At 45.3% G+C, this 24028-nt stretch overlaps 1 protein-coding gene across 3 annotated transcripts in view; it reads left to right on the top strand.

The window, feature by feature from the left end:
- usp9 (ubiquitin specific peptidase 9) overlaps nucleotides 1–24028 on the top strand; it is a 275343-nt gene that overhangs the window by 217450 nt on the left and 33865 nt on the right. For all 3 annotated transcript variants that reach the window (XM_087992832.1, XM_087992834.1, XM_087992833.1), the window contains 5 exons: nucleotides 1398–1623; nucleotides 6687–6816; nucleotides 14715–14900; nucleotides 18245–18465; nucleotides 21073–21161. In XM_087992832.1, the coding sequence (XP_087848958.1) occupies nucleotides 1398–1623; nucleotides 6687–6816; nucleotides 14715–14900; nucleotides 18245–18465; nucleotides 21073–21161 (852 nt within the window). The remainder of the gene's footprint in view (nucleotides 1–1397; nucleotides 1624–6686; nucleotides 6817–14714; nucleotides 14901–18244; nucleotides 18466–21072; nucleotides 21162–24028) is intronic.

Below are 24028 nucleotides of genomic sequence, written 5' to 3'. Positions count from 1 at the left end.
GTTCGTCTGTGCTGCAGTGTGTGGTGGCTCATTGGAATAGTGTTCTGATACAAAGAACTACACGCAAGACTGAAATACCTAGTAGAAGAGTCACAGCACTCCATCCACTCCACCCAGGAATTCCTAAAAATCAAAAACACCAAAATAGAGGAAGACGAAGCAATGATCTCATTCAACGTAACAGCACTCTTCACCTCCATCAACATTGGTTTGTTTGTAGACTATGTTGTTGAAAGTGAAGTGGGTGGTGAGGCACAGGTCCACTAGCTTCATGATGTTTTGGTAATGTGATTGGTGTTTGGTGTGTGTGTGGTGGTCTCTTCTAAAAGTGTGGTAAGTGTTTCCTTTGCCAGGTCGATGTTGATGGAGGTGAAGAGTGCTGTTACGTCAAATGAGATCATTGCTTCGTCTTCCTCTATTTTGGTGTTTTTGATTTTTAGGAATTCCTGGGTGGAGTGGATGAAGTGCTGTCACTCTTCTATGAGGTATTTCAGTCTTGCGTGTAGTTCTTTGTATCAGAACACTATTCCAACGAGCCACCACACACTGCAGCACAGACGAACTTCAGAAAACAGAGGAGAACCACCGATACAATATATTCGAGAAGAGCGGATACTCAAATAATACAGCATGCAGATTCCTCAAGAACAAACCACGACAAGCAGACCAAACACAGCCACAAACCCTAACCACCTTACCATACATCAAAGAAGTTTCAGAAATGACAGCCAGACTACTAAGACCCCTTGGAATCCTAGTAGCTCTCAAACAAAAGCTAACAAACATAAAAGACCCAATACAACCATGGACAAAACCAACGTCATCTACAAAATTTCATGCAAGGACTGCCACAAACACTACGTAGGACAAATGGGAAGAAAGTTAGCCACCAGGATACACGAACACCAGCTAGCCACAAAAAGACACGACCCTCTTTCCCTCATAGCCCTATACACGGATGAAAAAAAACACCATTTCGACTGGGACAACACATCTATCCTGGGACAGGCTAAGCAAAGACATGCCAGAGAATTCCTAGCGGCCTGGCACTCCAACCACAATGCCATAAACAAACGCATAGATCTAGATGCCATCTATCAACCCCTCAGAAAATGAACAGGAAATGACATCACCACAAACCCCAGGAACCCCATCCAGGAGAAAGATATAAATAGAAAGCAGGAGACAACAGCTTCGCTTCACTTGGAGGTCGCCACTGATGTTACCTCGCCAAGTAATGAAACGTCAGGTTATCAAACCTACAGCTCAGCGAGCAAACCGACACCCTAAACCTCAACCTGAGCTACAAACCTTGCTTGTCATTCTGTTTTTGCATTTTAGACTGTACTTTACATTGTGTAATTTTTTTTGAGGAAAGGTCTCTTTTTACCCAACAGGTATGATGCATTGTGTATCCTGCTCCGTCACAGCAAGAATGTACGCTGTTGGTTTGCACATAATGTTCTTTTTGCCTATCCAAATCGCTTCTCAGAGTACCTTCTGGAATGCCCCAGTACAGAAGTGAGGAGTGCTTTTGCTAAGCTCATTGTATTTATTGCACATTTCTCCTTGCAAGATGGACCATGCCCCTCCCCTTTTGCATCCCCAGGACCATCCACTCAGGTAAGAATGTTCATAAGCTGGGCAGATACGAGCTTGTTTGTTTTGTAGAATGTTTTCACAAGATAAACATTTTAATTGTGAACTTCCATTCTTATGAAGGAATTATGTCTACAATGTTGTAATCTGCTGTTACAACCAAGTTTGTTTTTTATGAGTTCTAAGCATCTAAACCTTTTCCTTTTATACTACATTGGTACAGTCCACTATCTGTTAATTTGCAAAATCTGCTATTTAGAGGCAGCAGTGTTTTGTTATATTGAAACGTGGAAAATAATTCTGTTCTGGATCTTTTAATTATATAAATCACATTTGTAAAACCTGAAATAATTAATTAAGTAACATTGCAGCCTGTTCAGAAAATGAGCATTAGATCAACACCTCTTTAGCTATATGTTACTTAGCACGATATTTTGGAAACTGTTATACAAATTTATGTAATTAGGACTGAACAGCAGGAGACTTGCAGTAGAGATTGTGGGCATGTACTCTAAGTTGATAGGCTGTAACGGTGAAATTCTTATAATAGAACTTAAATCAATTCGTACATCGTGAATAGTTTTAGTAATGACATAGCATGTCATATTCATTTTGATGATTCTGGCAGCATTGTCAGCAGTGTAGAGTGTTCTGCAGATGGAAAAGTAAAATTTTGAAAGAAATTTTGGTCATACTGACTGCAAAAATGAAAATCAACAAAGGCAAATGAGAAAAGGCTGGCATTTATAATCTGTCTCTTGACTTTGAGAAGTGGTGATGAGCTGGCTTCTCTGGTTAGGCCAGCATTTATTTCATGTACCACTGGCAACTGTCTGAACACTGACAGATACCTTGACTACACCACCTCCTACGTACACATATACCGCCACCTCACCCTATTGTAAAAACGCAGTCCCTTGTTCCCAATTCCTCCACCTAATTTCCCGGAAGGAGCAATTCCATATCAGGACATCCCAGATATCTTCCTATTTCAAGGAACACAATTCCCCCTCCCACGTGATCAACAATGCCCTCCAGCACATCAGTTCTTCTGCCCTCAAACCCCACGCATCCAACCTCAACAAGGCTAGAACACCCCAGTCCCCACCTTCCACCCAATGAATCTCTGGATACAGCATATTATCCTCTGTGATTATTGCCACCTACAGCCAGACCCCACCAGCAAAGATAAATTTCACTCCCTACCCCTATCTGCATTCTGCAGAGGCCATTCCCTTGGTGATTCCCCCGTTCAGTCCACGACCCACCCCTCCACCAACACACCCCCCACGCCTGGTATCTTGCGGTGCTACCGCACAAGGTGTAAAACCTGCACCCATGCGCTCTCCTCTCCCCCCCGCTCTCCTCCCCCCCGCTCTCTTTCCCCCTCGCTCTTTCCCCCCCTCGCTCTTTCCCCCCCTCGCTCTCCCCCCCCCCCCTCGCTCCCCCCCCCCCCCGCTCTCCCCCCCCCCCCTCGCTCTTCACCCCCCCCCCTCGCTCTTCACCCCCCCCCTCGCTCTTCACCCCCCCCCTCGCTCTTCACCCCCCCCCTCGCTCTTCACCCCCCCCCTCGCTCTTCACCCCCCCCTCGCTCTTCACCCCCCCCCTCGCTCTTCACCCCCCCTCCTCGCTCTTCCCCCCCCCCCTCGCTCCCCCCCCCTCGCTCTCCCCCCCCCTCGCTCTCCCCCCCCCCTCGCTCTCCCCCCCCCCCTCGCGCTCTCCCCCCCCCCCCGTCGCTCTCCCCCCCCCCGTCGCTCTCCCCCCCCCTCGCTCTCCCCCCCCCCCTCGCTCTCCCCCCCCCCTCGCTCTCCCCCCCCCTCGCTCTCCCCCCCCCCCCTCGCTCTCCCCCCCCCTCGCTCTCTCCCCCCCCTCGCTCTCTCCCCCCCCTCGCTCTTCCCCCCCCCCCCTCGCTCTCCCCCCCCCCCCCCTCGCTCTCCCCCCCCCCCCCCTCGCTCTCCCCCCCCCCCTCGCTCTCCCCCCCCCCCCTCGCTCTCCCCCCCCCCCTCGCGCTCTCCCCCCCCCCCCCGTCGCTCTCCCCCCCCCCCGTCGCTCTCCCCCCCCCCCCCCTCGCTCTCCCCCCCCCCCCTCGCTCTCCCCCCCCCTCGCTCTCCCCCCCCCCTCGCTCTCCCCCCCCCCCCCCTCGCGCTCTCCCCCCCCCCCCGTCGCTCTCCCCCCCCCGTCGCTCTCCCCCCCCCTCGCTCCCCCCCCCCCCTCGCTCTCCCCCCCCCCCCTCGCTCTCCCCCCCCCCCCTCGCTCTTCACCCCCCCCCTCGCTCTTCACCCCCCCCTCGCTCTTCACCCCCCCCTCGCTCTTCACCCCCCCCTCGCTCTTCACCCCCCCTCCTCGCTCTTCCCCCCCCCCCCCCCCGCTCTCCCCCCCTCGCTCTCCCCCCCCCTCGCTCTCCCCCCCCCTCGCTCTCCCCCCCCCCCTCGCGCTCTCCCCCCCCCCGTCGCTCTCCCCCCCCCTCGCTCTCCCCCCCCCCCCTCGCTCTCCCCCCCCCCCTCGCTCTCCCCCCCCCCTCGCTCTCCCCCCCCCCCCTCGCTCTCCCCCCCCCCTCGCTCTCCCCCCCCCCCCCCGCTCTCCCCCCCCCCCGCTCTCCCCCCCCCCCCTCGCTCTCCCCCCCCCCCTCGCTCTCTCCCCCCCCTCGCTCTCTCCCCCCCCTCGCTCTCTCCCCCCCCTCGCTCTCTCCCCCCCCTCGCTCTCCCCCCCCCCCCCTCGCTCTCCCCCCCCCTCGCTCTCCCCCCCCCCTCGCTCTCCCCCCCCCCTCGCTCTCCCCCCCCCCCCTCGCTCTCCCCCCCCCCCCTCGCTCTCCCCCCCCCCCCTCGCTCTCCCCCCCCCCTCGCTCTCCCCCCCCCCGCTCTCCCCCCCCCCCCTCGCTCTCCCCCCCCCCCCCTCGCTCTCTCCCCCCCCCCTCGCTCTCTCCCCCCCCCTCGCTCTCCCACCCCCCCCTCGCTCCCCCCCCTCGCTCTCCCCCCCCCCCCTCGCTCCCCCCCCTCGCTCTTCACCCCCCCCCCCGCGCTCCCCCCCCTCGCTCCCCCCCCCCCGCTCTCCTCCCTCCCTCCCCCCCCGCTCGTCCTCCCCGCCCCCGCTCGTCCTCCCCGCCCCCGCTCGTCCTCCCCGCCCCCGCTCGTCCTCCCCGCCCCCGCTCGTCCTCCCCGCCCCCGCTCGTCCTCCCCGCCCCCGCTCGTCCTCCCCGCCCCCGCTCGTCCTCCCCGCCCCCGCTCGTCCTCCCCGCCCCCGCTCGTCCTCCCCGCCCCCGCTCGTCCTCCCCGCCCCCGCTCGTCCTCCCCGCCCCCGCTCGTCCTCCCCGCCCCCGCTCGTCCTCCCCGCCCCCGCTCGTCCTCCCCGCCCCCGCTCGTCCTCCCCGCCCCCGCTCGTCCTCCCCGCCCCCGCTCGTCCTCCCCGCCCCCGCTCGTCCTCCCCGCCCCCGCTCGTCCTCCCCGCCCCCGCTCGTCCTCCCCGCCCCCGCTCGTCCTCCCCGCCCCCGCTCGTCCTCCCCGCCCCCGCTCGTCCTCCCCGCCCCCGCTCGTCCTCCCCGCCCCCGCTCGTCCTCCCCGCCCCCGCTCGTCCTCCCCGCCCCCGCTCGTCCTCCCCGCCCCCGCTCGTCCTCCCCGCCCCCGCTCGTCCTCCCCGCCCCCGCTCGTCCTCCCCGCCCCCGCTCGTCCTCCCCGCCCCCGCTCGTCCTCCCCGCCCCCGCTCGTCCTCCCCGCCCTCGCTCGTCCTCCCCGCCCTCGCTCGTCCTCCCCGCCCTCGCTCGTCCTCCCCGCCCTCGCTCGTCCTCCCCGCCCTCGCTCGTCCTCCCCGCCCTCGCTCGTCCTCCCCGCCCTCGCTCGTCCTCCCCGCCCTCGCTCGTCCTCCCCGCCCTCGCTCGTCCTCCCCGCCCCTCGCTCTTCCTCTCCCCCCCTCGCTCTTCCTCCCCCCTCCCCTCGCTCTTCCTCCCCCCCTCCCCTCGCTCTTCCTCCCCCCCCCCCCTCGCTCTTCCTCCCCCCCCCCCCCTCGCTCTTCCTCCCCCCTCCCCTCGCTCTTCCTCCCCCCTCCCCTCGCTCTTCCTCCCCCCTCCCCTCGCTCTTCCTCCCCCCTCCCCTCGCTCTTCCTCCCCCCTCCCCTCGCTCTTCCTCCCCCTCCCCTCGCTCTTCCTCCCCCCCCCCCCCCGCTCTTTTTTCTCTCCCCCCTCCCCTCGCTCTTCTCCCCCAAACCTCCATCCAAGACGATCATAGCACATCTACTGCATCCATTGCTCTCAGTGTGGCTTCCTGTGCATGGGGGAGACAGGGCATCAATTCGTAGAATGGTTCAGGGGAACATACTCCAAAAACACCCCACTGCCCTGTCACCAGCCACTTCAACTCCCACTTTCTTAAGCATACGCAAGCCCTGAACCACCTCCACCGCCAAGCCAAACCAAACCCCCCCCGTGAACTAGAGGAAGAAGGCTTTATCTTCCACCTCAGAACCCTCCAACTTGGCACTGCCCTCCTTGATCTGTCGTACCTGTCCATCTTCCTTCCCACTTATCTACTCCACCCTTTCACCTCTGCCCCACCCTTCTATTTATCTCTCAGCCCCCTTCCCCCTCCACATTTCTAATGAAGAACTTATGCCCAAAATGTTGACTCCAGCTGCTCGGATTCTGCCTGACCTGCACTGCTTTTCCAGCGCCACTCTTTTTGACTGCTTGTTCAATTAGAATATACAAGTCCTCTTCAAATCAGGTTTCTATCTCAGTTTCTTCTTCACCTCTCCAGATTCATTGTTCTGCCAAGTGAAGTGCTTTCTTTTTAAGAAACAGTACCGTAATGAATATTCTTACAGTAACTTTAATCAATTTGCTGCTGGTCAAAAGTTTGTCAAGGAGGATGTTCATATTGGACATAGAAGTCCAATGTTCTTGGTACATGATCTGTCCAAATAGATTGCCAAAGCTCTACAATTAATAATGACCATTTGGGAAAAGTGAATCAGCAAAGAGTTGCAGCTTGAAGAAGAAACAAGAAAAGTCATCTTAATAGAAGTGTTTAATCAGTAAAAAGTTTTTGAATTGTTGTGAATTAGACGGAGTTGTTTTTTAAACTGTTTGTGCTGTACAGGCTTTCGATAATTTAAGTCTCAGCGATCACCTTCTCAGAGCTGTTCTGAACCTACTCCGACGAGAAGTTTCTGAACATGGACGGCACTTGACACAGTACTTCAACCTCTTTGTTATGTATGCCAATCTGGGTAAGGACGTCACTAACTGTCTCACTTTGTAATAATTTTGTTTCTGTTTTTACAATGTATTCACAGAAATCTTCAGCAATTTTTCATTTTGAATACAGAGCGGTGAGTTTTTATTCAGATATGCAAAGTTTTGCACAATGTTTTGAAAGTTTTTTGTAAGCTGTAATCATTTTGTGGCATTAAAATCTCCCTGCACTTCTATTCCAACAGTAGCTTCTAATTTAAACAAAAAGAAGGAAACACTTGTAAAGCCTTTCAGCTTTTTTAAAGTTGTGGCTAATCATTTCTGTTCACACCTGATTTGTCAGAATGCCAGCATAAACTCAGGTACTCAGTACCATCAAAGAGAATCATAAAAACAGCCAAAGAAACAATGACCATGGGATAGTGTTTTTGATTGTATTTTCAAAATCATATTCTGGACTTCATGATATTAAACAAATTTTGTCATTATGGATCATCTGTTCATTTTGGGCAGGGTTAATATTCACGATGGACCGAGTTTTCTTTCTTCCTTGTTGATTATGACCCTTTCCAAATTTCTGTTGGAGAGTGTTACTGTGAAAGACCTAGAAGCTTGCTAATTATTATAATGCTGAATGTCCTCAGTGATGCAGAATTGTGCAGACTTGTGTATTCTTAAAAATTACAATTTATCTGGATTGTCTTTTCATCATATAGTCTAATGCAGCAACTTGAGCAGTTTCTTTGAGAATTTTGGGTAGCCAGTCAGGAGCATGGTGTCCTCTGGAATGAAAGTTGGCTAGCCTTAGGTCCTTGTAAAAATGTAACTTTTGGAAAAGAAGATAAATAGGAACAGGAGTAGGCTATATGGCCCCACTAGCCTGCTCTGCCATTCGGTAGGGTTATGGCTGATCGAATGTACCTCATGACTACTTCCCTGAATTTTTCCCAAAGCCCTTGATTCCCCGACTGATCAAGAATTTCTCTCTCAGCCTTAAATATGTACAAGGGCTTTGCTCACACAGCTCTCTTGGCAAGGAGTTTCAAAGGTACTCAACCCTCTGAGAGAAGAAATTCCTCCTCATCTCAGTCTTAAATTGGCAGCCCTTTATTCTGAGACTATACCCTCTGTCTGTTGTTGGCATTTTGAAAATGTTATCTTGTTAGTACTTATCACAATTCTCTTTCTCTTTCCTTTCCCTTTTCTCACTCTCTACAATTCATGCATATGTATGTGCTGGTTATTACTTTAATTCAGATTTGAATGACTTGGTACCCTGATTCTTGGCACAAATGTGATGACATGAAGAAACTTTCTTACCTATCTTTGTGCCATCATCAAAGCTACCACATACATAGTCATAGAGATGTACAGCATGGAAACAGACCCTTCGGTCCATGCCGACCAGATATCCCAACCCAATCTAGCCCCACCTACCAGCACCCGGCCCATATCCCTCCAAACCCTTCCTATTCATATATCCATCTAAATGCCTCTTAAATGTTGCACCACGTCCACTGGCAGCTCATTCCATACATGTATCACCCTGTGTGTTGCCCCTTAGGTGTCTCTTATATCTTTCCCTTCTCACCCTAAACCTATGCCCTCTAGTTCTGGACTCACAGACCCCAGGGAAAAGACTTTGTCTATTTATCCTATCCATGCCCCTCATAATTTTGTAAACCTCTATAAGGTCACCCCTCAGTCTCCAACACTCCAAGGAAAACAGCCGCAGCCTGTTCAGCCTCTCCCTGTAGCTCAGATCCTTCAACCCTGGCAACATCCTTGTAAATCTTTTCTGAACCCTTTCAAGTTTCACAACATCTTTCCAATAGGAAGGAGACCAGAATTGCACGCAATATTTCAACGGTGACCTAACCAATGTTCTGTACAGCCGCAGCATGACCTCCCAACTCCTGTACTCAATACTCTGACCAATAAAGGAAAGCATACCAAATGCCTCCTTCGCTATCCTATCTACCTGCAATTCCACTTTCAAGGAGCTATGAACCTGCACTCCAAGGTCTCTTTGTTCAGCAATGCTCCCTTGGACCTTACCATGAAGTGTATAAGTCCTGCTAAGACTTGCTTTCCCAAAATGCAGCACCTCACATTTATCTGAATTAAACTCCACCTGCCACCTCTCAGCCCATTGGCCCAGCTGGTCTAGAACCTGTTGTCATCTGAGGTAACCCTCTTCGCTGTCCACTGCACCTCCAATTTTGGTGTCATCTGCAAACTTAGTAACTGTACCTCTTATGCTCGCATCCAAATCATTTATGTAAATGACAAAAAATAGAGGACCCAGCACTGATCCTTGTGGCACTCCACTGGTCACAGGTCTCCAGTCTGAAAAACAACCCTCCACCACCACCCTCTCTTCTACCTTTGAGCCAGTTCTGTATCCAAATGGCTAGTTCTCCCTATATTCCATGAGATCTAACCTTGCTAATCAGTCTCCCATGGGGAACCTTGTCGAACGCCTTACTGAAGTCCATATAGATCACACCTACTGCTCTGCCCTCATCAATCTTCTTTGTCACTTCTTCAAAAAACTCAATCAAGGTTGTGAGACATGATTTCCCACGCAAAAAGCCATGTTGACTATCCCGAATTAGTCCTTGCCTTTCCAAATACATGTACATCCTGTCCCTTAGGATTCCCTCAACAACTTGCCCACCACCGAGGTCAGGCTCACCGGTCTATAGTTCCCTGGCTTGTCTTTACCACCCTTCTTAAACAGTGGCACCACATTTGCCAACCTCCGGTCTTCTGGCACCTCACCTGTGACTATCGATGATACAAATATCTCAGCAAGAGGCCCAGCAATCACTTCTCTAGCTTCCCACGGAGTTCTCGGGTACTCCAGGTCAGGTCCTGGAGATTTATCTACTTTTAACAGTTTCAAGACATCCAGCACTTCCTCCTCTGTAATCTGGACATTTTGCAAGATGTCACCATCTATTTCCCTACAGTCTATATCTTCCATGTCCTTTTCCACAGTAAATACGGATGCAAAATATTCATTTAGTATCTCCCCCATTTTCTGTGGCTCCACACAAAAGCCGCCTTGCTGATCTTTGAGGGCCCATATTCTCTCCCTGGTTACCCTTTTGTCCTTAATATGTTTGTAAAAACCCTTTGGATTCTCCCTAATTGTATTTGCCAAAGCTATCTCGTCCCCATTTTGCCCTCCTGATTTCCCTCTTAAGTATACTCCTACTTTCTTTATACTCTTCTAAGGATTCACTCGATCTATCCTGTCTATACCTGACATTTGCTTCCTTTTTCTTAACCAAACCCTCAATTTCTTTAGTCATCCAGCATTCCCTATACCTACCAGCTTTCCCTTTCACCCTGACAGGAATATACTTTCTCTGGATTCTTGTTATCTCATTTCTGAAAGCTTCCCATTTTCCAGCCATTCCTTTACCTGCGAACATCTGCCTCCAATCAGCTTTCGAAAGTTCTTGCCTAATACTGTCAAAATTGGCCTTTCTCCAATTTAGAACTTCAACATTTAGATCTGGTCTATCCTTTTCCATCATTATTTAAAAACGAATAGAATTATGGTCGCTGCCCCCAAAGTGCTCCCCCACTGACACCTCAGTCACCTGCCCTGCCTTATTTCCCAAGAGTAGGTCAAATTTTGCACCTTCTCTCATAGGTACATCCACATACTGAATCAGAAAATTGTCTTGTACACACTTAACAAATTCCTCTCAATCGAAACCTTTAACACTATGGCAGTCCCAGTCATTGTTTGGAAAGTTAAAATCCCCTACCATAACTACCCTATTATTCTTACAGATAGCTGAGATCTCCTTACAAGTTTGTTTCTCAATTTCCCTTTGACTATTGGGGCGGTCTATAATACAATCCCAATAAGGTGATCATCCATTTCTTATTTCTCAGTTCCACCCAAATAACTTCCCTGGATGTATTTCTGGGAATATCCTCCCTCAGCACAGCTGTACTGCTATCCCTTATCCAAAATGCCACTCCCCCTCCTCTCTCGCCTCCCTTTCTATCCTTCCTGTAGCATTTGTATCCTGGAACATTAAGCTGCCAGTCCTGCCCATCCCTGAGCCATGTTTCCATAATTGCTATGATATCCCAGTCCCATGTTCCTAATCATGCCCTGAGTTCATCTGCCTTCCCTGTTAGGCCCCTTGCATTGAAATAAATGCAGTTTAATTTATTAGTCCTACCTTGTCCCTTCCTGCCCTGACTGTTCGACTCACTTCTGTTCTCAGCTGTACCCGTCTCAGATCGATCTCTTTCCTCACTATCTCCCTGGGTCCCCGTCTCTCTCTCTCTCTCCCCCCCCCAACCTAACTAGTTTAAATCCTCCCAAGCAGTTCTAGCAAATTTCCCTGCCAGTATATTAGTCCACTTCCAATTTAGGTGCAATCTGACCTTCTTGTACAGGTCACTTCTACCCCAAAAGAGATTCCAATGATCCAAAAATGTGAATCCTTCTCCCATACATGTTGGCATTAAAGATGCAAACGACTGAACTGAGTTAACATTTGAATTCCTTTTGAGGATTATGGAGTCATGAGAGCTTGAGTGTTGGGATTTGGGGCTGAGAGAATGGATGGATGTTGTGCACCTGTGACCAGGGTAGGCAAACTGTTTTTCTTTAAATCTTATCACTTGCTTCTAATACTTATTTAAAGTTGCAATGATTATGCAGAATTGAAAATAGATGACTGGTAAGCTCCTACATTAATTTATTTGAGGCATTGACTGTAAGAGTCCTGTAAGGAATATATTTAGGCTGCTTATTCTAGAATGGACATCAATGCCAAATCATGTTTCTGACTTGCATTCTAATTTGCTTAGTCTGAGGGATTACTAACCTGGTGTAAGAAATAGTAAAGTTCTGACCTGGGTGCATGCAGTGTTGATGATGGCACTTCAAACTAGTAAAGTCAATGTCTTTACAAATGCTTATATCTCTGAACAATTTAGCAAAGTGTACTCCACAAATGCTGCATGTTGAAATATTTTTAAAATTGATCTAATACATATGAAATTCCTGCACTTCTCCAGCAGTTGTTCTCAGTTCATCAAACCAAAGATCTCAAATGCTTTAGTTCATGCATCAATCTGAAGACTGTTCAAGATGATCACCCCAATTTCTCCAGTGTCTCACCACCATCATTAATTGATTTCCTTCTGTACTGTTTCTAGCTGTATACTTCAGAAGTGTGACACTCAAAATTGACCACACAACTTTAGCAACCTAACTAGTACTTAAAGGTTTTATCAATCATCTTTCCTTTGCCTTTATTAACAGAGGTGTAGAATGTAAAGGATTCCATTTTTTTAAAACTGTTTTCTCAATTTGTTATGCCATCTTGCATCTTCAAAGTCTCAAAATACATGCCTTCATATCTCTCTTCCACTACCCTTTTTGAAATTATGCCATTTGTTTATTTTGCCTCGCCTCATTCTTCCTACCAAAATCACTCCATCCTTTTTTGTATTAAATTTTGGCTGCCATTTGAATTCTTAGAAACATAAGAACTAAGAGCAATCTCTCGTGCTCTCGCTCGCTCTGTAATTTACTCAAATGCCCCAGTAACCAAAGCACTGTGGAATAGTGAATACCATAATCGTAGTCCTTTCAGAAGTAATTTCTCCTCATCTGTTTTACATCTGTTAACCCAAAACTAGAACTTTTGTTCTAAATTGTCTCACATGAGGAAACATTCTTTCGACATCTCCTTTCGGATCTTATACTTCAAATCATTAATCTGTACATACCTTCCCTTTTGCTGCATTTTTAAGTTTTTGTGGCACCTGCAAAGTTCTAAGTTATATCCTGTGTATCCAAGACCATGTTAGTAATGCTGTGTTGATCTAAAACATTTGAGTGTGATAACAAAAGAAGCATTGAAATTTCAAGAACCCTTTTATGGGAAGGATATTTAAATTGGAAAGGATGCAAAAAATACTTTGAAGATTACTGCCAGGACTGGAGGGTTTGAATTATTTGGATAGGCTGGGACTTTTTTCTCGAGCATTGGAGGTTGAGGGGTGACTTTTGACATTTATGGAATCACGAGGTGCCAGTAAGGTGAATAGCAAAGGTCTTTCCCTTAGGGTGGGGGAGTTCAAAACTCAGGGACATAATTTTAAGGTGAGAGGGGAAAGATTTTAAAAAGAACCTGAAGAGCAATGTTTTCAACACAGTGGATCGTATGTGGAATGAACTGCCAGAGGAATGGTAGATGCAGATACAATTATAACAACATTTATAAGCCATTTGGAAAGGTACATGAATAGGGAAGATTTAGAAGGCTATGGGCCAAATGCAAGCGAATGGGACTAGTTTGGTTTGGGAAACCTGGTCAGTTTGGATGAATTGGACCGAAGTGTCTATTTCCGTGCTATAACTCTCTGACTTGATAACTGAACATTATAAAGGCATTGGATTGAGTGGAACAAAGACACACATAATTTCACCATACGTAAAATATGACACGCTTGGTAAAGATGGCAAATCGTCCATGCTCCTAAATAGAGGTATAAATGTATGACACACAGATTTTGATATCCGAGTACTTGCATCATTAGAATCTAGACAGGTGGAATAAAAAATGAGAAAGATATAAAAAGCAAATCACTAATTCAAATATTCCAAGTGCTGTAACAATTATCTTTGGAATGATGTCAGTTCTGGATGCCACACTTCCGTGTGTTAACTCAAATATTTCCAAACATTTGAGTGTGAGAGCATTTTCAGATGTAAAATATTTTTGACTGGACTTCTGCCTTTACCCAGTGTTTATCTCTGCCATTGTGCAGTTCTAGCAATGTCCTAATTATTATTCATCTGTTTTCAAGAATTGTTCTTACCCAATTTTATGCTGAATGACTGATTAGGAAATTGCTACAAATGCTCTCCTACTGGGTCATTTATCTACTACTTGTATGGCAATCTATATCAAAAAATTGGGGTATAAGAAACAAATGGTTGATCCATTGGCTTAAGACATAAAAATAGTGAAGGTGATCTAATGATTCTGCAAAGGGAATAGATAGGTTAAATTTGAGTGGGCAAAAAGTTGACATCTGGAGGATAATGAAAATGTGTACTTGTCCAGTTTGGCAGGAAGAATAGCAAAGCAGAACTGCAATATAGAGGGATCTGGATATCAAGTGAATTTGAAGAGGTTACCACAAAGTTCCACCAAGGGATGAAGAAGGCAACTGGAATGTTGTTTATTGCAAAGGGGATGAAAAGTAAAGATATTTTGTGACAGTTGTATGGGGCACTAATGGTCTCAAATGTAGAGTACTGTGTACAGTTTTGGTCATCTTATTTAAGAGGAGGTATCCATCACATGAAAAGCAGTCCAGATGTTTACTTGATTAATTCCTGGGTCAAACGTGTTATCTTGAGGAAAGCTTGGATGGTTTGAGTCTGTGTCAGATTTTCTGTGAAGAAGAGATTATCTTATTGATACGTAAGATCCAGAAAGGACTAGACAGGGTCAATGAGGTCTGAGATTTCAACTATTGAGGTATATATGCTATTGTGGCTGATTAGTGTTGAGGTAGCAGATTAGCTATGGTCTGGTTAAATGGCGCAAAGTTTAATGTACCAATGACTTAATTCTGTTCCTATTTTCTGTGTTCCTGTGAAAGGATGTTAACCTTTGTGGGACAAACTTGGAACACAATTTAAAAATGAGTCTCCCATTTAAGAAAGATGAGCAATTTACTTTGGTTCTGGTTTTTGTTAAGTACAAGCTATAGTAAATGGAAATCTTGTTGGTAATTGCACATTTAGGGTTATTTGGTATAAATGTTATTACTTTGGTTTCCAGTTTACCACAGATACACTAAAAAAAAATTGTGAGACACAGATTTAATCTCTTTTTGAGTTTCAATTCTTCGCTTAATTTGTTTTTACTAGGTGTGGCTGAGAAGACACAGTTATTAAAGCTGAATGTGCCTGCAACATTTATGCTTGTAGCTTTGGATGAAGGCCCAGGGCCACCTATCAAATACCAGTATGCGGAACTGGGAAAACTTTACGCTGTGGTGTCACAGTTGGTTCGTTGCTGTGATGTATCATCACGCATGCAGTCTTCAATTAATGGTAAGGAAGTGAGAATTTTAGAACCCAAAGTTTCATGAGTGAAGGGGAGTAAATGTTAACTTTTGATACTTGTCGAAGGAAGAGGAATATACTATTTGTGAGGTCCATATTTGGTGTACATTGTTAAATGTCCAGGAATTGTAGTTGTGATCTGCTTCATTGATTACGAATCAAATTTGAGACATGTGCATTACATTGAGGTTCTCTGTGACTGATGAATTCTGCATTTTTGTAAACACGTGTTTGTGAAGCAGAAGCCACCATTCTTGTGTGCATTTAATATTCGGCACATTCAGTTCTGAGGGATTGATATTTTTGGTTGTTCCAAAGTATTTATTACATGTGGTTTTGTTTAGCAATCAGAGTGGGGGCTGTCTATAGGATTTCAGTATTCACATGATGGTCCAAAGGTCACTGAAGAGTAGTTCAAAGTTTATAGGTAGTTAGAAAAGTTGGTGAGTGTAAGAGAGATGAAGGCAGTGGCATACTGGTGATTTCATTGGATAACTAATCCAGAGGCCCACCTAATGTTCTGGGGCATTGGTTTGAATCCCACCATGCATATCGTGAAATCTGAATTAAGTTTTCAAAACATCTAACCTAATTATGACCATGTAACCAATGACACCTGTTAACAAAAACCTGTCTGGTTCACTAATGCCCTTTCAGGTTAGGTGATATGCCATCCTTGCATGCTCTAGTCTATATGTATGCAGTTGTCTCTTCACTGCTGTCTGAGCAATTATGTCCATATCCCATTAAGATATTTTTCAAGAAAAGGTGCAATCCAATTGGAGTGCAAGCAGCGTGGGTTCTCCTTTTGGGCTGATGAGCCCATTGAGTTTAATGTGTCTGAACTGTCACAACTCAAACCAGGGTTCTAGGAGTTTAGAGTTGGTTAAATGTTGGAAACAAGTCTCTGGAGGATGTCATGAATAGTTCAGGATAACTGAGAATGTATGTTGACAGTGCCACAAATGGCATTTGCTCGCTGCACTGAGCGAGATTGAAATTCAGAAAAAGATACTGGCAGGATGACAAACTGGACTTTTGGCTGAGAGTTAGCATAAGAGCAAAGTTCTTGATGTCGAGCAGAGCATTTACTCAGGAAAGGAGAGTGACTAACCAGAACAAGAGGAGCTTTGAAGTTTATGACAGAGAAGCTCTTAGAGTGGAAGTTTCAAGACCAGATCAGCAAACGTGGAAGATTGTGATTCATTGTTTCATGAGATCTTTTGACTCATTGTGCCATTAATGTCTGTGAAGAATTGCTGAAAAGTCTAGGAATCTCCTATGATGATATTTTGCTATTTGATGTGCACTGTAGGATCTTTGATCACCATGTGTCAGCTGTATTTTCCATTTATCAATTCTGAGTATTAGAATATAAGGTGTACATGTATTACTGTATTGTATTACTGATCTGACATTGTATAGTCAAGTCTGTTGTTTGTTTAGAACTTTGGAGTTCTGTGGATTTTTTTCTCTTGCTAAGAACCTCTGGATCTCTCACTTTGCTTTCTTTAAAAAGAATACTGGTTCCCAGCCAGATGATATTGAATTTGGTCTGAAACAAAAACAGAAGTTGCTGGAAAAGCTCAGCAGATCTGGCAGTTTCTGCAAAGAGAAATAAGTTAGCATTTTGGGTCTGGTAACCCTTCCTCAGAACTGATGCTGCCAGATCTGCTGAACTTTGCCAGAAATTCAGTTCTTTTTTCTGATTTACAGCATCTGCAGTTCTTGCGGTTTTTATTTAAATTTAGTCAGGTCTGGGATCATAAGCGATCAGGTAAGTAGAGTTTGAAGCCTTGTTAAGTAATTTCACAACCCACCATGCCTCCTCAATATCGCAATTGTATACTTTCAAGAGGAAATTAACTAAGTTTCAAGTATTTTGGTTTGATTTGTATGACAGGTAAACATTATTGGTGGACTTTTAATCAGTTCACAAAATTTGATAACTTCTTAATGTTAAATGGAGATTTTTGTTTTTAATACATCTAACTCAATTTTAAAAAAAGATACTTGAAGTGTTAAATTCCAACTATGTTGCAATGACCGTAAATTGCTATTGCAAGAATCTACCTTTAGTTGGGCATGGAAAATGACAAGCATCATGTATTCTGCACCCACCATTCTTCCAAAACTCTGTTTTGAAGGGAAATGGAAAATGTGGAAAATGGCATGAATAGGCCATCAGACCCTTTTGAGCTCACTCTGCCATTTAGCATGATCATTGTTGATTCACGATCTCCATGCCATGCTCGTGCTTTCTCCCAATGCCTATTAAGACATTTAGCCTCTAGAAATCTATTTATTTCTTAAACCTGTTCAGTTGCTTGCCCTTCATGGTTTTCTGTGGTAAAGAATTCTGCTGATTCACCACCACTGATTGGACAAATTTCCCTTCATCTCAGTCAAAATGAACTGAGCCTCTGACCTGTTATCTGGACCCCCAACCAGGGGTAACATCATCCCTCCATCCAGTTTGCAGAGCCCTGCAAAAAATTGTTTTGTTGCAATCTCTTCTCATTCTTGTCAACTTGAGGGAATACAGACCCAAATAACCTAATCTTTCCTCGTACTACAAATCCGCCAGTCCATAAATCAATCTGGTGAACCTTGGCTGCACTCCCTCTACACCGAATTCCTTTCCTTGGATGAGGAGACCAAAACTGCACATAATACTCTGGGTTTCTTCTTGCCCTGTATAATTGCTAACACTTGTTTGCTCCTGTATTCAAAATCTTCTGCAATGCAGACTACCATACCATTTCCCTTGCTCATTACTTGTTGCCCCAAAGTGGTTGCTTTCGGTGACTGTTATACAGGGATACCCTCGTATATTCTTCTTACCACTCTCAATCCCACCTATTTTTGTGCTGTCAGACAACTTGGAAATGTTGTATTTCATTTCCTCATCCAAATTGTAAATCCATATATTGTGAATTTGTGGGCCCAAACACTAATCAATTTGATCTGCCACTAGTCAGCCTCCTCCTCCAAACAAGGCTCATTTATTTCTATTACGTTTCCTGCCTGCTCACCAGTTCTGAATCCATGTCCCTGTATTACCTTGAGTCCTTTATGCTTTGATTTTCCACATTAACTTATGTGGAATTTCATCAAAAGTTTGATGAAAATCCAAACACGTTATCTACAAGTTCTTCCTCCTGTATTCTACCAGTTACATCTTCAAAAGCTGGACATATTTGGAAAATAAATGATAAATTGCCCCTGGTAAGTAATGGTCAAATTTGAAAGCTAACCAATTAATAATAATTTTCAGTTACTTAAAATATTTAAAGATAGCAAAATAATAGAGCAATGTTCTTTCTTTTCAGGAAATCCACCCTTATCAAATCCCTATGGTGATCCTAACTTGTCTCAACCTATAATGACTATCCAGCAGAGTGTTGCAGACATCCTGTTTGTACGAACTAGTTATGTGAAAAAGATTATTGAAGACTGCAGCAATTCTGAAGAAACCATCAAATTGCTTCGCTTCTGTTGCTGGGAAAATCCACAGTTCTCTTCCACTGTGCTCAGTGAACTCCTCTGGCAGGTCTGGATTTTTTTTTGGGTATTGAAGATTGGTTGGGAGAAGGAGGACCTTAATGAAAGCAAATTCGGCTAAGATTATAAATGTGCAATGTTACACTTGCTGGGAATATGAAGTGAGTAGAATATACAGAAAACATCCAACAGATCAGAAAGTGAATGAAAGGGGTTAACATTTTGGGTCCGAAACCTTGAATTGGAATCGGGAATGGCAACGTTCATGTTTAGAAATATTAGGATTGGGTTTATGATGGATGAAAAGTGTATTTTACGTATTTCGAAATTTTGTCAAAATAAGCAAAAATAACTTTCTACTTCGGACTTGTTTGCAAATTTTTTGTGTAGATCCAAATTGTAGAGTCATACAGCACGGAAATAGATCCTTCAGTACAACTCATTTGAGTTGACCAGACATTCCAATCTGACCTAGTCTGAAATTGTGAATGAAAAACAAAATGCTAGGAATCCTGAGTAAGCCTTGTCGTGTTGGTGGAAAAGAGAAAAGATTTAATTTTTTATGTCTGTGACCTTGGATCAAAACTGGAAAAAAAATATTAAAATGGAAAAGCCTGTGATAGGTTTGAGGGCAAGAGTGGTGAAGTGTAAGTATGTCATGTTGCAAAGCAAAAGGGAATGATAATGGAAGAAGTAAAGAAATGGATGATTTATCAAAGGAGTTATGAGTGGCAAGATCGGAATACAGTAGTGCACTTTGCATGTCAGAAATAAGAGGGGGAAAGAAACCAGTCAGCTAAGATAAATTAAGCAAAATGAGGGCAATAAGCTTGTGTTGCACTTGAGTAGAATACTACAGGGTCACAGAGGAGAATAACAATGACATATAGCTGGAAGCTCAAGATCATGTTGACTAAATACAAAGCAACCAATGACTCAGTTTGGCCACCCTAACCTAAAGGAGCTACATTGTGAAGAATGCAGTTTAGCATTCTAATTGAAGAAGTCCACATTAATTGCTGTTTCACCTCAGATGTGTTGGGTCTTTGATGGAAAGGGTTAACTTATGAGGGCAGATAAAGCATCTCCTGTATTTGCTTGGAAAAGTACCATAGGAAATGGAGTAGGCTGTTATAGGTTTCTGAGGAGTGGATTGGGAGGGAATCTTGGAACTGAAGACGATGGTGCAGGTGATATATTTTCACATCGGGAAACAGCAACAAAGATAGTGCTGTAAGCAAGCAGTCTGCCCACATACAGGCAAGGTGTAGGAGTTATGGTTTCTTAGATTTTTAGTAGAGAAGTAGAATGAGTAGTAAAAGACAAGTTTGTTTTGGCCTTCATTCTCCATTCCCCATATCAGACTTCAATCCACCTCCAGAAAGATCGATAAACTATTCTTAAGGCCGTGTGCAAAAGGTGCAATACATAGCTTAGATCACAAGGCACGTTTGTCCGTTCCTGTTGAATAATTTTAAGTTAATATATAAGTATACTCCTGAATCAAAGACCTATATTGTTTTAGCCATTGCACATTTTACTAAGCAAATTTAAAGTTTGTAATACCTTTTTGAATGTTAAATTAGCAAACAGCCATTGAGAGATAAGGCACGTTATGTTTTCGTTAAAATCACTTAACCACCTGAGTGTGCTTTGATATGATTGGCTCCATTAGAAGGTAAACATAACTCCAACATGAATATTCTGTGGAAATGTTCAAATTATTTTTCCTTTTTAGACCTTGTGGAAGTTCATGGTGTCCCTAACTATGCATTACAAATAACAGTATTTATCCTTATTAATTTGAAGACTGGTTAGCAAGGTTAGATCTCATGGAATACAGGAAGAACTAGCCATTTGGTTACAGAACTGGACAAAGAGTCCAGAACTAGAAGATGTAGGTTGAGGCTAAGGGGGGAAAGATATAAAAGGGAACTAAGGGGGCAATATTTTCATGCAGAGGATGGTGCGTCTATGGAATGAGCTTCTAGAGGAAGTGGTGGAGGCTGGTACAATTGCAATATTTAAAAGACACCTGGATGGGTATATGAATGTGAAGGGTTTTGATGGGTATGGGCCAAGTGCTTGCAAATGGGCCTAGATTAGGTTGGGCTATCTGTTCGGCATAGACAAGTTGGACCAAAGGGTCTGTTTCTATGCTGTACATCTCTGACCTCTCAGCCATTTTTCAAACATTGCTTGATAACGGAAAAGCCCCAGCCAGTTCAAACTTTCCTATATCTTATCATTTATACAAAGCCTGTTTTTTAATACTTTGCCCTTTGTCTTGATGCCCAATATTCCACATAGTTTTACCCAAGTTACACAAGTCTAAGTCAACATTTCTGTTCCTCTTGACATTAATTCAAATGCGTTCTATATATTTTTGAAATTCTTTCTACGTGAAGAGTATTCTGACTATTTTGGAGTCTTAAGTTGTAATGTCTTTGTGTGCTGAGCAAAGAAGTAATGTTTGCATGTAGCACTTGCTTTTATGAAACTGAGTTTGTGATTGTGACTGATTCTGCATTTTACACAGAAGTTCACAAGTTTTCAACATTTAACTTGAAAGGATATTATCTTAATTTTGAAGTGTATGTGCTCCATTTGATGTAACAAGTATTCCACATTTAGCATGTAACATTTTAATTCCTAGGTGGCATATTCTTATACCTATGAGCTTAGGCCCTACTTAGATCTTCTTCTGCAAATCCTGCTTATAGAAGACTCTTGGCAAACCCACAGGTGAGTGTCCCATTGAGTGTAAAACAACACTGAAACCTTCAGCCAAGTGCTGTGAAAATGTTTATGAAATAGGTTTAGATTTTGTGGACTGGGAAGATAACAGTTGCAGCTAAAAATGTGTTGCTGGAAAAGCGCAGCAGGTCAGGCAGCATCCAGGGAACAGGAGAATCGACGTTTCGGGCATAAGCCCTTCTTCAGGAATGAGGAAAGTATGTCCAGTAGGCTAAGATAAAAGGTAGGGAGGAGGGGCTTTGGAAATGCGATAGGTGGAGGGAGGTCAAGGTGATAGTGATAGGCCGGAGTGGGGTGGGGGCGGAGAGGTCAGGAAGATGATTGCAGGTTAGGAGGGTGGAGAGGTCAGGAAGATGATTGCAGGTTAGGAAGGCGGTGCTGAGTTTGAGGGATTTGACTGAGATAAGGTGGGGGGAGGGGAAATGAGGAAATTGGAGAAATCTGAGTTCATCCCTTGTGGTTGGAGGGTTCCCAGGCAGAAGATGAGGCGCTCTTCCTCCAACCATCGTGTTCCGCCCCTCCAATCACCACCAGGACAGAACCTCACTGGTCCTCACCTACCACCCCACCAACCTCCATGTACAACGTATCATCCACCATCATTTCCGCCACCTCCAAACGGACCACACCACCAGTGATATATTTCCCTCCCCTCCTCTATCAGCGTTCCGAAAAGTCCCTCCGTGACTCCCTCGTCAGGTCCACACCCCCCACCAACTCAACCTCCACTCCCGGCACCTTCCCCTGCAACCGCAAGAAATGCAAAACTTGCGCCCACACCTTCCCCCTTACTTCCCTCCAAGGCCCCAAGGGACACTTCCATATCCGCCACAAATTCACCTGCACCTCCACACACATCATCTATTGCATCCGCTGCACCCGATGTGGCCGCCTCTATATTGGGGAGACAGGCCGCCTACTTGCGGAACGTTTCAGAGAACACCTCTGGGACACCCCGACCAACCAACCCAACCACCCCGTAGCCCAACACTTTAACTCCCTCTCCCACTCCACCAAGGACATGCAGGTCCTTGGACTCCTCCATCGCCAGACCATGGCAACACGACGGTTGGAGAAGAGCGCCTCATCTTCTGCCTGGGAACCCTCCAACCACAAGGGATGAACTCAGATTTCTCCAGTTTCCTCATTTCCCCTCCCCCCACCTTGTCTCAGTCCAATCCCTCGAACTCAGCACAGCCTTCCTAACCTGCAATCATCTTCCTGACCTCTCCGCCCCCACCCCACTCCGGCCTATCACCCTCACCTTGACCTCCCTCCACCTATCGCATTTCCAAAACCCCTCCCCCAATTTCCTCCTCCCTACCTTTTATCTTAGCCTGCTGGACACACTTTCCTCATTCCTGAAGAAGGGCTTATGCCCGAAACGTCGATTCTCCTGTTCCGTGGATGCTGCCTGACCTGCTGCGCTTTTCCAGCAACACATTTTCAGCTCTGATCTCCAGCATCTGCAGCCCTCACTTTCTCCTCGAAGATAATAGTTGCAGCTGAGTGAACAACAGCTTTCTACAAGCTTTTTGACTACTTTATTTCTCTTCTACTCCCATCATGGCAATCCCTCTCCAGCCACCATTTTCCTATTCTGATGAAGGCATTAGGTGATGATTGGGGCATAGTTATGCGAGTCGTCACTCCCCTTTGTTTCCACACAGAAATGTACTCTTTGTATGCGAACCTTTATTGAACTTTATGACCATGGAACTGGACCGTCTTTGACAAATTCTAATCTTGCCTTTGCATAAAGCTCATACAGTTGGGCCACATGGATCATTGGAGGAATGATCGGAAATTTGAATTCTAGTTCATTTTAGTTTTCTCCTTCCTAGCCCAGGAATAGTGATTATTAGCATATGTTTAATGTTAAGCAGGCTGTGCTAAGGTAATCGTTCACAGGTCAGGGATCTTTTAGACTTCTGTTACTAAATGGATCTTTAGAGAGCACTAGGAGTCAATCTGTACTGAAGCATAAGACTGCAATGCACCTTACTATTTTGAGAATCAAATGATTATGCCCAGTGTTCATTTGGTGATTTTGAAAGCATTATTTTCACTGTGTACTGATGAACCCCCTGTGCCAAGCCTTTTCTTTTAATTATTGATTTAATACTTATGAATAGATTGACTTTGAGCTGTCAACCGCAGATAGCATTTGATGTAGATTTGAACTATAACGGTATGAGGTATAGCCTTTTGATTTAGATTTTTGCTTATTTGGAAACAAGACAGTTTCAAGTTTACCTAAATACTTTAGGGATGTAGTTTTCAAAAAAAATGGTTGTGCGCAGTGGCTTCTCAACATTATGGTGCATTTCTAAAAGTCAGCACTCAATTCATAAGGCTCATTGTTCTGAATCAATCTCAAGGGCACATGACAATAACTTGAACTGAGTTTGAATGTTGTGGAGATTGTTGCTGAAGCTAAATTTGAATTGTATACAGTTTCGGCACTATACTTGCTGTTGAAGATGGGTCAGAAAAAAGTGATAGGGATCTAAGATTGTACGTTAGAGACCAGACTGAGAGGGATTTTATCTCTGGGAGGCGTGGATAATGTAGATGTGAGGAAACCTTGATACATAAGCCAAGAACAAGAGGGCGAAAATATATAATAAATGAACAGGATCTGAGATATGGGGAAAACTCTTCCTATCAAGTTGCACATGTAAGATTCAACTACAGTCATTACTGTTGTCAGTAGTTGAATTGCATACAGCATTTTAATTAAGTACTTGTATTGTGTCATAAGGTAGTTGACATTTGCATTATGATTGGTTATGCAGTATGGTTTGGATCTTGGCCTGTCTGTGGATGCATGAATTTAATAGAACTGAAAATGT

The sequence above is a fragment of the Chiloscyllium plagiosum genome, unplaced genomic scaffold (genome assembly GCF_037043375.1).
Source record: "Chiloscyllium plagiosum isolate Xiang-an unplaced genomic scaffold, Cpla_swu_hap1 HiC_scaffold_12, whole genome shotgun sequence".
NCBI classification, from domain to species: domain Eukaryota; kingdom Metazoa; phylum Chordata; class Chondrichthyes; order Orectolobiformes; family Hemiscylliidae; genus Chiloscyllium; species Chiloscyllium plagiosum.
This window is presented reverse-complemented; position numbering and strand designations above follow the sequence as displayed.